General features: G+C 54.2%; 1 protein-coding gene across 1 annotated transcript in view; it reads left to right on the forward strand.

Moving 5' to 3' along the window:
- The window catches only part of PLOD3 (procollagen-lysine,2-oxoglutarate 5-dioxygenase 3), a 135,797-nt gene that overhangs the window by 83,161 nt on the left and 37,191 nt on the right, over positions 1-15,445 (forward strand). The window contains 1 exon segment of the mRNA XM_075583818.1: positions 3,227-3,348. Within this exon segment, the coding sequence (XP_075439933.1) occupies positions 3,227-3,348 (122 nt within the window).

A 15,445-nucleotide genomic window follows, 5' to 3' on the forward strand; every position in this document is an offset into this window, starting at 1 on the left:
GGGGGGAACCCGCTGTAATGGGGGCTGTATGTTCCGGGGGGGGGGGGGTGGGATCCCGCTGTAATGGGGGCTGTATGTTCCGGGGGGAACCCGCTGTAATGGGGGCTGTATGTTCCGGGGGGGGGGGGAACCCGCTGTAATGGGGGCTGTATGTTCCCGGGGGGGGATCCCGCTGTAATGGGGGCTGTATGTTCCGGGGGGAACCCGCTGTAATGGGGGCTGTATGTTCCGGGGGGGAACCCGCTGTAATGGGGGCTGTATGTTCCGGGGGGGAACCCGCTGTAATGGGGGCTGTATGTTCCGGGGGGGAACCCGCTGTAATGGGGGCTGTATGTTCCGGGGGGGAACCCGCTGTAATGGGGGCTGTATGTTCCGGGGGGGGAGGGAACCCGCTGTAATGGAGGCTGTATGTTCCGGGGGGGAACCCGCTGTAATGGGGGCTGTATGTTCCGGGGGGGAACCCGCTGTAATGGGGGCTGTATGTTCCGGGGGGGAACCTGCTGTAATGGGGGCTGTATGTTCCGGGGGGGGGGAGGGAACCCGCTGTAATGGGGGCTGTATGTTCCGGGGGGGAACCCGCTGTAATGGGGGCTGTATGTTCCGGGGGGGAACCCGCTGTAATGGGGGCTGTATGTTCCGGGGGGGAACCTGCTGTAATGGGGGCTGTATGTTCCGGGGGGGGGAGGGAACCCGCTGTAATGGGGGCTGTATGTTCCGGGGGGGGAACCCGCTGTAATGGGGGCTGTATGTTCCGGGGGGAACCCGCTGTAATGGGGGCTGTATGTTCCGGGGGGGAACCCGCTGTAATGGGGGCTGTATGTTCCGGGGGGGAACCCGCTGTAATGGGGGCTGTATGTTCCGGGGGGGAACCCGCTGTAATGGGGGCTGTATGTTCCGGGGGGGAACCCGCTGTAATGGGGGCTGTATGTTCCGGGGGGAACCCGCTGTAATGGGGGCTGTATGTTCCGGGGGTGGGGGAACCCGCTGTAATGGGGGCTGTATGTTCCGGGGGGGGGGGAACCCGCTGTAATGGGGGCTGTATGTTCCGGGGGGGAACCTGCTGTAATGGGGGCTGTATGTTCCGGGGGGGGGGGAACCCGCTGTAATGGGGGCTGTATGTTCCGGGGGGGGGGGATCCCACTGTAATGGGGGCTGTATGTTCCGGGGGGAACCCGCTGTAATGGGGGCTGTATGTTCCGGGGGGGAACCCGCTGTAATGGGGGCTGTATGTTCCGGGGGGGGAACCCGCTGTAATGGGGGCTGTATGTTCCGGGGGGGGGGGGAACCCGCTGTAATGGGGGCTGTATGTTCCGGGGGGGGAACCCGCTGTAATGGGGGCTGTATGTTCCGGGGGGGGGGGGAACCCGCTGTAATGGGGGCTGTATGTTCCGGGGGGGGGGGGAACCCGCTGTAATGGGGGCTGTATGTTCCGGGGGGAACCCGCTGTAATGGGGGCTGTATGTTCCGGGGGGGGGGGGGATCCCGCTGTAATGGGGGCTGTATGTTCCGGGGGGGAACCCGCTGTAATGGGGGCTGTATGTTCCGGGGGGGGATCCCGCTGTAATGGGGGCTGTATGTTCCGGGGGGAACCCGCTGTAATGGGGGCTGTATGTTCCGGGGGGATCCCGCTGTAATGGGGGCTGTATGTTCCGGGGGGGAACCCGCTGTAATGGGGGCTGTATGTTCCGGGGGGGAACCCGCTGTAATGGGGGCTGTATGTTCCGGGGGGGGAACCCGCTGTAATGGGGGCTGTATGTTCCGGGGGGATCCCGCTGTAATGGGGGCTGTATGTTCCGGGGGGGAACCCGCTGTAATGGGGGCTGTATGTTCCGGGGGGGAACCCGCTGTAATGGGGGCTGTATGTTCCGGGGGGGGAACCCGCTGTAATGGGGGCTGTATGTTCCGGGGGGGAACCCGCTGTAATGGGGGCTGTATGTTCCGGGGGGGAACCCGCTGTAATGGGGGCTGTATGTTCCGGGGGGGGGAGGGAACCCGCTGTAATGGGGGCTGTATGTTCCGGGGGGGAACCCGCTGTAATGGGGGCTGTATGTTCCGGGGGGGAACCTGCTGTAATGGGGGCTGTATGTTCCGGGGGGGGGAGGGAACCCGCTGTAATGGGGGCTGTATGTTCCGGGGGGGGGAGGGAACCCGCTGTAATGGGGGCTGTATGTTCCGGGGGGGGAACCCGCTGTAATGGGGGCTGTATGTTCCGGGGGGAACCCGCTGTAATGGGGGCTGTATGTTCCGGGGGGGAACCCGCTGTAATGGGGGCTGTATGTTCCGGGGGGGATCCCGCTGTAATGGGGGCTGTATGTTCCGGGGGGGAACCTGCTGTAATGGGGGCTGTATGTTCCGGGGGGGGAGGGAACCCGCTGTAATGGGGGCTGTATGTTCCGGAGGGGGGAGGGAACCCGCTGTAATGGGGGCTGTATGTTCCGGGGGGGAACCCGCTGTAATGGGGGCTGTATGTTCCGGGGGGGAACCCGCTGTAATGGGGGCTGTATGTTCCGGGGGGGATCCCGCTGTAATGGGGGCTGTATGTTCCGGGGGGGAACCCGCTGTAATGGGGGCTGTATGTTCCGGGGGGGGACCCGCTGTAATGGGGGCTGTATGTTTCGGGGGGGGACCCGCTGTAATGGGGGCTGTATGTTCCGGGGGGGGAACCCGCTGTAATGGGGGCTGTATGTTCCGGGGGGGGACCCGCTGTAATGGGGGCTGTATGTTCCGGGGGGGGGGGGAACCCGCTGTAATGGGGTCTGTATGTTCCGGGGGGGGAACCCGCTGTAATGGGGGCTGTATGTTCCGGGGGGGGAACCCGCTGTAATGGGGGCTGTATGTTCCGGGGGGGGGGGGGGATCCCGCTGTAATGGGGGCTGTATGTTCCGGGGGGAACCCGCTGTAATGGGGGCTGTATGTTCCGGGGGGGGGGGGGATCCCGCTGTAATGGGGGCTGTATGTTCCGGGGGGGGGGGAACCCGCTGTAATGGGGGCTGTATGTTCCGGGGGGGAACCCGCTGTAATGGGGGCTGTATGTTCCGGGGGGGGGGGGATCCCGCTGTAATGGGGGCTGTATGTTCCGGGGGGGGGGGAACCCGCTGTAATGGGGGCTGTATGTTATGGGGGGGGGGGGGATCCCGCTGTAATGGGGGCTGTATGTTCCGGGGGGGGGGGAACCCGCTGTAATGGGGGCTGTATGTAATGGGGGCTGTTCTTTGTTCCCATATAGGAAGTATATCATGAGAAACATATTCAGGCCTTCTGGGGAAAATATAAGGACGATTTCGCGAGCGTTAAAATTGTAGGACCAGAGGAAGCTCTGAGCCAGGGGGAGGCCAGAGATATGGGGATGTAAGTATGTGCTACTCCTGTCCTATAAACACAAAGCTAACCCTAACCCTACTCCTGTCCTATAAACACAAAGCTAACCCTAACCCTACTCCTGTCCTATAAACACAAAGCTAACCCTAACCCTACTCCTGTCCTATAAACACAAAGCTAACCCTAACCCTACTCCTGCCCTATAAACACAAAGCTAACCCTAACCCTACTCCTGTCCTATAAACACAAAGCTAACCCTAACCCTACTCCTGTCCTATAAACACAAAGCTAACCCTAACCCTACTCCTGTCCTATAAACACAAAGCTAACCCTAACCCTACTCCTGTCCTATAAACACAAAGCTAACCCTAACCCTCCTCCTGCCCTATAAACACAAAGCTAACCCTAACCCTACTCCTGTCCTATAAACACAAAGCTAACCCTAACCCTACTCCTGCCCTATAAACACAAAGCTAACCCTAACCCTACTCCTGTCCTATAAACACAAAGCTAACCCTAACCCTACTCCTGCCCTATAAACACAAAGCTAACCCTAACCCTACTCCTGTCCTATAAACACAAAGCTAACCCTAACCCTACTCCTGCCCTATAAACACAAAGCTAACCCTAACCCTACTCCTGTCCTATAAACACAAAGCTAACCCTAACCCATCTCCTGCCCTATAAACACAAAGCTAACCCCTCAAAAGTCCTATTGTATGAATGGAAAAGACGACAGAGGCTCTGTCCTATATACTGAGAGACAGGCCCTATATACTGAGAGACAGGCCCTGTATACTGAGAGACAGGCCCTATATACTGAGACAGGCCCTATATACTGAGAGACAGGCCCTATATACTGAGAGACAGGCCCTGTATACTGAGAGACAGGCCCTATATACTGAGAGACAGGCCCTGTATCCTGAGAGACAGGCCCTGTATCCTGAGAGACAGGCCCTGTATCCTGAGAGACAGGCCCTGTATCCTGAGAGACAGGCCCTGTATCCTGAGAGACAGGCCCTGTATCCTGAGAGACAGGCCCTGTATCCTGAGAGACAGGCCCTGTATCCTGAGAGACAGGCCCTGTATCCTGAGAGACAGGCCCTGTATCCTGAGAGACAGGCCCTGTATCCTGAGAGACAGGCCCTGTATCCTGAGAGACAGGCCCTGTATCCTGAGAGACAGGCCCTGTATCCTGAGAGACAGGCCCTGTATCCTGAGAGACAGGCCCTGTATCCTGAGAGACAGGCCCTGTATCCTGAGAGACAGGCCCTGTATCCTGAGAGACAGGCCCTGTATAAGTTCCATTGTTTACATTTATTTTACAACATACAATACAGTTTACAGAGGAAGGCATCTCTGACCCTATTACCTTATAGGAATCCCCTGTGTGTGAGACGCCCTCTTATCCCATCACAGGGGGGCGCCGCTGTCCCTATTACCTTATAGGAATCCCCTGTGTGTGAGACACCCTCTTATCCCATCACAGGGAGGCACCGCTGTCCCTATTACCTTATAATAATCCCGTGTGTGAGACGCCCTCTTATCCCATCACAGGGAGGCACCGCTGACCCTATTACCTTATAGGAATCCCCTGTGTGTGAGACGCCCTCTTATCCCATCACAGGGAGGCACCGCAGTCCCTATTACCTTATAGGAATCCCCTGTGTGAGACGCCTTCTTATCCCATCACAGGGAGGCACCGCTGTCCCTATTACCTTATAGGAACCCCGTGTGTGAGACGCCCTCTTATCCCATCACAGGGAGGCACCGCTGTCCCTATTACCTTATAGGAATCCCCTGTGTGTGTGAGACGCCCTCTTATCCCATCACAGGGAGGCACCGCTGTCCCTATTACCTTATAGGAATCCCATGTGTGAGACGCCCTCTTATCCCATCACAGGGAGGCATCTCTGTCCCTATTATCTTATAGGAATCCCGTGTGTGTGACTCCCTCTTATCCCATCACAGGGGGGCGCCGCTGTCCCTATTACCTTATAGGAATCCCCTGTGTGTGAGACGCCCTCTTATCCCATCACAGGGAGGCACCGCTGTCCCTATTACCTTATAGGAATCCCGTGTGTGAGACGCCCTCTTATCCCATCACAGGGAGGCACCGCTGACCCTATTACCTTATAGGAATCCCCTGTGTGTGAGACGCCCTCTTATCCCATCACAGGGAGGCACCGCTGTCCCTATTACCTTATAGGAATCCTGTGTGTGTGAGACGCCCTCTTATCCCATCACAGGGAGGCACCGCTGTCCCTATTATCGTATAGAAATCCCCTGTGTGTGAGACGCCCTCTTATCCCATCACAGGGGGGCATCGCTTTCCCTATTACCTTATAGGAATCCCGTGTGAGACGCCCTCTTATCCCATCACAGGGAGGCACCGCTGACCCCATTATCTTATAGGAATCCCCTGTGTGTGAGACGCCCTCTTATCCCATCACAGGGAGGCACCGCTGTCCCTATTACCTTATAGGAATCCTGTGTGTGAGACGCCCTCTTATCCCATCACAGGGGGGCACGGCTGACCCTATTACCTTATAGGAATCCCGTTTGTGAGATGCCCTCTTATCCCATCACAGGGAGGCACCGCTGACCCTATTATCTTATAGGAATCCCGTGTGTGTGAGACGCCCTCTTAGCCCATCACAGGGAGGCACCGCTGTCCCTATTACCTTATAGGAATCCCCTGTGTGTGAGACGCCCTCTTATCCCATCACAGGGGGACGCCGCTGACCCTATTACCTTATAGGAATCCTGTGTGTGAGACGCCCTCTTATCCCATCACAGGGAGGCACCGCTGACGCTATTATTTTATAGGGACCCCGTGTGTGAGACGCCCTCTTATCCCATCACAGGGAGGCACCGCTGTCCCTATTACCTTATAGGAATCCCCTGTGTGTGAGACGCCCTCTTATCCCATCACAGGGAGGCACCGCTGACCCTATTACCTTATAGGAATCCCCTGTGTGTGTGAGACGCCCTCTTATCCCATCACAGGGAGGCGCCGCTGTCCCTATTATCTTATAGGAATCCCGTGTGTGAGACGCCCTCTTATCCCATCCCAGGAAGGCACCGCTGTCCCTATTATCTTATAGGAATCCCCTGTGTGAGACGCCCTCTTATCCCATCACAGGGAGGCGCCGCTGACCCTATTACCTTATAGGAACCCTGTGTGTGTGTGAGACGCCCTCTTATCCCATCACAGGGAGGCACCGCTGACCCTATTACCTTATAGGAATCCCGTGTGTGAGACACCCTCTTATCCCATCACAGGGAGGCACCGCTGTCCCTATTACCTTATAGGAATCCTGTGTGAGACGCCCTCTTATCCCATCACAAGGGGGCACCGCTGACCCTATTACCTTATAGGAATCCCGTGTGTGAGACGCCCTCTTATCCCATCACAGGGAGGCATCGCTGACCCTTTTACTGTGACAATAGCCTACACAGGTCTATTAATAGTACACAAAAATAACTGGGTTTGAACTGAACGAGGCTTAAGATATAATAAAGTGATTTTATTCCTTAGGATAGGTGAACACACGAATAATACAGTAACAGACAAGAAGTACACTTACTTAGGGGTTGGGGAATGAGAAGTTTGATGTAGCATTTCTCTTCAGCAATCAGGTAATCATTCAGGTGATATCAGGTAACCATATCAGCAAACGAAGACAAAGGATATATTGGTGGACAGCAGTTTATAAACCTTTTGTCCCTCTATCCTTAACCTTAAGTACCTGTGATTGGTTTTCAATTACCTCCAGCCAATCTTTGATGGGGGAACGCATTTTAGTACATGCCCCCTGCTAGCTGGCACAGGCGCAGTAGAACTCTGGGGTCTCATTTCTGTAGCCCCACATATGCAAATGGAATGCCAGCCAGTCTACCCATTTGGATCTCAGGCAGGAAAACCTTTGTTGGAAGGTGATAAATGGGACACTTAAAGACTGCTCTGGTTTGAGCCTCCTCCGCCCTTAAATAAACAGGGAGTGTCTGGGTCTTTGTCCATACCTTGGGATACAGTGTAAAACATAAAACATAAACGTATTAAAATATCCGGTTCTGTTGGGTCTAGCAGAACCAAACTTCCCAGTTCTCATGGCCGGAACTGGGACACTATATGGTCCAAAAAGAGACTCGCTACGACCTACGGAACCGGAGATACACAAATGCACATTAAATCATTTTCCATTTTAATACAAAAATCTCCGCTAAAAAAGAAATCTCAGCTTTTCACTAAATCCCCATTGAAAACAACGGGTTTCTCCGCCATAGACTTTCAATGGTAAATTGCCGCCATTGAGGTCAATGGGGTTTCTCCGCCATTGAAGTCTATGGGAAAAGTCCCGAACCTTCAAGGGGGTCCATACTCCGTCGGGTTGGTCCAGGAGGGTCAAGGATGGTTCTGCAGGGAGGCCGGAGCAGTGACTGCAGATACCCCAAACCTTGATCCGCTGGGCCCTCCGGAACCGGAGATATGGAGTACCAAAATACAGCATTTCACACTTAGTCATTTTTCTGAGCCATTTCTGCCACCGCCGGCAAAGCCTATGGCGCGACCTGTTCTTCTTGGTTCGACCCTTATCAGGGGTCCAGGATTTGGGGACCCGGTTGTGGTCGAGTGGGGGGAAGCCTAGGAACTAGGGACAAAAAGAATTTTATTCCTAGGGGCCCTAGAACTGTTTATTCCCACGCCACTTGACGTTGACCTTGACTTGTAAGTGATCAAAGCTCTCCTATTGGAAATGTATCCGCTTTGCGGTTTGCGGTCTGGACGGCAGCCATCTTGTTCTTCGAAAGTTACCTCGAGGAACCTCCATTGAAGTCAATGGGCCCATCGACTTTCAATGGGAAACCGCCGCTCTCCCTCTCGGACGCCACCTGCTGGTCTTTACAGGAAACAGGACTAAAACAACAAGATTCTCCATTAGATGCATGGAGCCCTAATGGCGGCCAATGGGGACCTGCAAAATGGTGCCTGAAAAGGCGGGAAAACTTCACAAAGAGCTATAATCATTAAAGGACTATTAACCCTTGTGCTCCCGGATGGATTCTAGTGTGTGTGTGATGCAGACACTGATTAAACCAGACATTACAATGGAACAGGGGAATACACATGTACATGTCATTACAGGGGTTAAATCACTGTTCTGGGTCTTAGCCCAGTTAACCCTTTGACTCCCGGGTGAGGTCGGGATGGCCAAATGGGGTGTAATCCCGGGCCACCCCCTTTCTCCCTCTACACCTCCCCTTCTTAATGGGTGACCTGTGGCCCACTGGCCCTAACAGGGAGTGGGGCACTGCTGGCACCATTAATGAATTCAGTCTCAGAGGGATAGTCCTGGCGTGAAAGTTCATCAGCATTGCTGTTTTCACTGCCCTTCTTGTGTTGAATGGTAAATTCAAATTCTTGCAAAGCCAAGCTCCATCTCAGCAGTTTGGCATTTTCCCCTGATACCCTCTGCAGCCAACTCAGGGGGTTGTGGTCTGTGGTGACCGTGAAAGCCCTCCCATAGACATAGGGCTGGAGCTTTTTGAGTGCCCACACAATGGCCAAGTACTCCTTCTCAATGGTGGCATATGCCACTTCCCTGGGGAGCAGTTTGCGACTTAGATACACCACAGGGTGCTCTTGGCCGTCGTCCCCCACCTGGCTCAACACAGCCCCCACACCAAAGTCTGAGGCATCAGTTTGTATAAGAAAATGCTTGGTATAGTCTGGAGCAGCCAGTATGGGGGCTCCAGCAAGCGCAGTTTTCAGGGCCTGGAAAGCAGTTTCACAGGCAGGAGACCAGGTAATAAGCACAGGCAGTTGCTTCTTGGTCAGATCAGTCAGGGGTTTGGCCAGGGCGCTGTACTGTGGGACAAATTTCCTATAGTACCCTGTGGTGCCCAAAAATGCCATGACCTGTTTCTTGGTTTTTGGAACAGGCCACTCAACTATGGCTTCTACCTTGGCTGGCTCTGGCTTGAGATGCCCTCCACCCACCCTGTGCCCTAAGTACAGGAGTTCTGCCATCCCTACCATACACTTAGTGGGTTTTAAGGTAAGCCCAGCCTTCCTGATCCTATCCAGCACCGCAGCTACATGTCCTATGTGGGATTCCCAGGAATTACTAAAGACAGCAATGTCATCTAAGTAAGCCCTGGCATAGCTCTGCATCCCTTCCAGTAACCTATTGACCAGGCGTTGAAAGGTAGCCGGGGCATTCTTCATCCCAAATGGCATCACTAAGAACTCATAGAGGCCACTTGGAATGATGAATGCTGACTTCTCCCTAGCCTCCAGGGTCAGTGGGATTTGCCAATAGCCTTTGCTCAAATCCATGGTGGTCAGATACTTTGCCCCTGCGAGTTCATCTAGTAACTCATCCATGCGGGGCATGGGGTAAGCATCTGACACCGTCCCAGCGTTGAGCAACCGGTAGTCCACACAAAACCTGGTGGTCTTGTCCTTTTTAGGAACTAGGACTACTGGACTTGCCCAAGGGCTCTGGGACGGAGTAATTACCCCTAGGATCAGCATCTCCTCAATCTCTCTCTCCATACTGGTCTTGACTCTATAAGCGTGCTTATGCAGAGGCTGCAGGTCCCCTGTGTGTACTGGGTGTTTGGTGAGATGTGTAGTCCCTGGCATGTCAGTGAAGAGGGCGCTATACTGAGCTAGCATGTCCCTGGCTTCTACCTTCTGCCTAGAACTCAACTGTGCCCCTATCTCTACCTGTTCCACAGTGTTTCCCTGCCTAGCCTCCCCTAGGAGATCAGGCAGAGCATTGCTCGCCGGATCCTACAGCAGTGGGCTACAAATGGCCAGCACTGCTCCCTTACTCGGTGTTCGGTACTCTTTCAACATGTTGATGTGGTATGTCTTGTGCCTCTCAGGCGCTACCTGTACAACATAGTTGCACTCATTCACCTTTCGGATAACCGAGTACGGTCCCGACCAGGCAGCCATCAGCTTGTTCTCCCGAGTGGGTTTGAGAACAAGCACCTGCTGTCCTGGGATGAATTCTCTGCTACGGGCTGCTGGTCATACCATTGCTTTTGCTTGGTCTGAGCAGCCCTGAGGTGGTCCTGGGCCACCCCCATGAGCATCTCTAACCGGTCTCTGAGATCTACCACATACTGGATCACTGAAGCATCAGTAGCGGTAGTCTCCCCTTCCCATCCCTCACGGAATAGGTCCAGAGGTCCACGTACCCTGCGGCCATATAGTAGCTCGAAGGGAGAGAAGCCTGTAGATTCTTGCGGTACCTCTCGGTATGCAAACAGCAAGTGCTGCAGGTGAATCTCCCAGTCTTTCCCCTCCGCCTCTATAAAGATCCGAAGCATCTGCTTCAGGGTCCCGTTAAACCTCTCACATAATCCGTTTGTCTGGGGATGGTAAGGGGTAGTGCGCCGGTGCTGTACACCGCAGGCATCCCAGAGACAATGTAACAGTTAACTCATGAACTGCGACCCCTGATCGGTTAGGATCTCACTAGGGAAACCTACCCTAGCAAAAATGTTCAGCAGAGCTGCTGCCACTGTCTTGGCACTTATGGTGCCGAGCGCTACCGCCTCAGGGTACCGGGTGGCAAAATCCACCACCGTGAGGATGTAGCGCTTCCCTGACCTGCTAGGAATCATGAGGGGTCCTATCAGGTCCATCGCTACCTTCTGGAAGGGTTCCCCTATTATCGGTAGGGGTTTCAGGGGTGCCTTCACACGGTCGCCCGCCTTACCCACTCGCTGGCAGGCGTCACAAGAGCGGCAGAAATTGCTCGCATCCCGGGATGCCCCCGGCCAGTAGTAACGCAGTAATAACCGGGCTCGCGTCCTGGTGACCCCCTGATGTCCCGCTAACGGAATAGAGTGAGCTACCCGTAACAATTGCTGTCGGTACCCCTGGGGCACTACTAGCTGTCGCTTACCGGTCAATCCCTTCTCTCTCCCCGGGTTCCCTTCTTCTCTGTATAGGAGTCCCTTATGCCATAGGCAGCGTTCAGTGCCCTCCCCTGCCTGAGATTCGGACGCCCGAAGTCTCACGCCGGCCAGGGTAGGGTCTGTCTTCACTGCCTCCCTAAACTGGGCTCCTAAGTCTGGCCACCCCCCAGTCATGTCATTGTCAGGGGAAGGGGACAAGGTAAGGGGAAACAGTAAGTCAGCCTGTGGTTGCAACTGATCCTGGCTTACCTCCCCGGGCTCCTCTGTGCCCTCCGCTAACGTTGGTCCCAAAGGCTGGGGGACTGGAGTGGCCGCCGCCGGCATTGCCGCGGTCTGGCTCCGGGTAACTGCCGCCACTGCAGCGGGCTGGGGCACACGGTCGTAGGTGCAGGTCATCGGTCCCTGGTCGTTGCCCAAAAGAATGTCGGCATCCAAACCGGGTAAAACCCCCACCTCCCGAACACCCTTGCCCACCCCCCAATCCAAAAAGATGCGGGCCACCTGCAGGAAACGTGGCTCTCCGTTGGTGATCTGCATCCCAGGGCCTGGGAGCAATTCCTCTGGCCGGACCATATCAGGTCGGACCAGGGTCACTGCGGCTCCTGAATCAAGCAAGCCGACTGCTTGCTGGTCACCGACTGTGACCGGGGTAAGATGTTTGCTCCGGCCGGCCGTCTGCTGCAGGTCTGCGCGGAGATGTCCTCCGCTCCTGGCTGTAGGCACCGATGAAACCGGGATAGGGGTGACATGGGACGTCTCGCTGGGAGTTGTTTCCATGACCGGTCCTGGCTCTTTGGTGGAAGCCACCCGCACGCGGGCTACCGGCTTCGCAGCTGGGGTGCGTTGCCCTCGATAGGGTCCGTTGGAACGCAGGGGTTCTGGGCAATCTGGTCTGAGGTGACCAGTGCTGTTGCAATTGTAGCACCGGCGCTCATGCCGGAGCTCTCCCGCCTTTGGTGACCCGCTGCCCGCAGGCGGCTTTTGGGTCCACTGGGGGGTACTCACAGCTTTCTTGGGTGGTACCGGCGCAATCGCCGCTTTGGCGGGTGCCTTGGTGGTCATCTGGGAACTGCTGACCACATAGTCATCTGCCATCCTCGCCGCCTCGGTGTAAGTCTTGGGCTTTTTATCATACACAAAAGCCCTCACCGCCGGCGGGCACTGCTGCATGAGCTGCTCCTGAAAGATGAGGTCCAGCAGGCGTTGGTAAGTCCTGGCCTCAGAGCCCTCCACCCAGTGTAACCCGTACAAAGCCATGCGGGTCACATAAGTGACATAGGTCTCCTGAGGGTGCCTCTCCTCCAGCCGGAACTTACCCCGGTAAGCTTCAGGGGTAAAACCGTGCTGAAATAGCAAAAGTTCTTTCAGGTGGTCATAGTCATCAGCATACTCCTCTGTAAGCGCCATCAAGGTCTGCTTAGCCAAGCCGGAGAGTAGCGGGTCCAAGCGTGCAACCCTGTGCTGGGGAAGCACCTTGTACCGCAGGCACTGCGTTTCAAAGTTCCTTAAAAACATGTCGATCCGATCAGTGCCTTCCACGTACCTGGTGAGACTGTGCTTGTCCAGTTGGAGTTCATCTTTGCGGGTTTGGACTGGGGGGCAATAAGCGGGTCTGTTCACTGCCATTGAGATAAACTTTAGCTACTCCTCCGCTGTCCCTCGGTCTCCCCATGTTGTAATCAGTGCCAACATTTCAGAGGTAAACGGGCTGGTGGCCGTAGCCATCGGTGCCCCTCTTGTTGCACTTGTCCCGGGGGGTGCACTTGTTCCCTCCCCGGGATCCTGCAGCTCCGGCACTGGGTTCAGTCCCTGATCTCCGGGCGGCTGTACCAGGGCAAGCTGAGTCGTATCCTGAGACTGCAAGCTCGGCTTCATGAGCTGTGATTGCGGCAACCATGTCCTCGACATCCTGGTCCACATATTCCAGTCCATATACTCGGCACTTGTCTTTTAGCTGACTTCTAGTTTTCAGGTAATAGACACTCTCCGCTTCACTCATGGTTCTGGGTCGCAGCAGGTGAGGTGGTGTGACAACTTGCGTTACTTGTTGCACTAACGTGTGTTCAATATCTTTAGACCCAGGAACTCGCAATTACCATTGAGTCCCCACTAGATCACAGTACCCCGCAGAATACTGTAATCTAGGTCCAGTTCAATCCCGCCGCTGCCACCACTTTTATTAATATGCCTGTGACGATAGCCTACACAGGTCTATTAATATTACACAAAAATAACTGGGTTTGAACTGAACGAGGCTTAAGATATAATAAAGTGATTTTATTCCTTAGGATAGGTGAACACACGAATAATACAGTAACAGACAAGAAGTACACTTACTTAGGGGTTGGGGAATGAGAAGTTTGATGTAGCATTTCTCTTCAGCAATCAGGTAATCATTCAGGTGATATCAGGTAACCATATCAGCAAACGAAGACAAAGGATATATGGGTGGACAGCAGTTTATAAACCTTTTGTCCCTCTATCCTTAACCTTAAGTACCTGTGATTGGTTTTCAATTACCTCCAGCCAATCTTTGATGGGGGAACGCATTTTAGTACATGCCCCCCTGCTAGCTGGCACAGGCGCAGTAGAACTCTGGGGTCTCATTTCTGTAGCCCCACATATGCAAATGGGATGCTAGCCAGTCTACCCATTTGGATCTCAGGCAGGAAAACCTTTGTTGGAAGGTGATAAATGGGACACTTAAAGACTGCTCTGGTTTGAGCCTCCTCCGCCCTTAAATAAACAGGGAGGGTGATAAAACCCTTTGAACAATACTTAAGTCCTAGACATTGGGTCGCCTTTAGGGCCATCTGCTATCCTGGTATGCAAAGGAATTTCCTCTGGGTCTTTGTCCATACCTTGGGATACAGTGTAAAACATAAAACATAAACGTATTAAAATATCCGGTTCTGTTGGGTCTAGCAGAACCAAACTTCCCAGTTCTCATGGCCGGAACTGGGACACCATATGGTCCAAAAAGCTCGCTACGACCTACGGAACCGGAGATACACAAATGCACATTAAATAATTTTCCATTTTAATACAAAAATCTCCGCTAAAAAAGAAATCTCAGCTTTTCACTAAATCCCCATTGAAAACAACGGGCTTCTCCGCCATAGACTTTCAATGGTAAATTGCCGCCATTGAGGTCAATGGGGTTTCTCCGCCATTGAAGTCTATGGGAAAAGTCCCGAACCTTCAAGGGGGTCCATACTCCGTCGGGTTGGTCCAGGAGGGTCAAGGATGGTTCTGCAGGGAGGCTGGAGCAGTGACTGCAGATACCCCAAACCTTTATCCGCTGGGCCCTCCGGAACCGGAGATATGGAGTACCAAAATACAGCATTTCACACTTAGTCATTTTTCTGAGCCGTTTCTGCCGACGCCGGCAAAGCCTATGGCGCGACCCGTTCTTCTTGGTTCGACCCTTATCGGGGTCCAGGATTTGGGGGACCCGGTTGTGGTCGAGTGGGGGGAAGCCTAGGAACTAGGGACAAAAAGAATTTTATTCCTAGGGGCCCTAGAACTGTTTATTCCCACGCCACTTGACGTTGACCTTGACTTGTAAGTGATCAAAGCTCTCCTATTGAAAATGTATCCGGTTTGCGGTCTGGACGGCAGCCAACTTGTTCTTCGAAAGTTACCTCGAGGAACCTCCATTGAAGTCAGTGGGCCCATCAACTTTCAATGGGAAACCGGCACTCTCCCTCTCGGACGCCACCTGCTGGTCTTTACAGGAAACAGGACTAAAACAACAAGATTCTCCATTAGAATGCATGGAGCCCTAATGGCGGCCAATGGGGACCTGCAAAATGGTGCCTGAAAAGGCGGGAAAGAAAAGAGCTATAATCATTAAAGGACTATTAACCCTTGTGCTCCCGGATGGATTCTAGTGTGTGTGATGCAGACACTGATTAAACCAGACATTACAATGGAACAGGGGAAACGGGAATACACATGTACATGTCATTACAGGGGTTAAATCACTGTTCTGGGTCTTAGCCCAGTTAACCCTTTGACTCCCGGGTGAGGTCAGGGGAGGCCAAATGGGGTGTAACCCCTTTAATCCCGGGCCACCCCCTTTCTCCCTCTACAATTACCTTATAGGAATCCCGTGTGTGTGACGCCCTCTTTTCCCATCACAGGGAGGCGCCGCTGTCCCTATTACCTTATAGGAATCCCCTGT

This window comes from Ascaphus truei, unplaced genomic scaffold (assembly GCF_040206685.1).
Source record: "Ascaphus truei isolate aAscTru1 unplaced genomic scaffold, aAscTru1.hap1 HAP1_SCAFFOLD_385, whole genome shotgun sequence".
Taxonomy (NCBI): domain Eukaryota; kingdom Metazoa; phylum Chordata; class Amphibia; order Anura; family Ascaphidae; genus Ascaphus; species Ascaphus truei.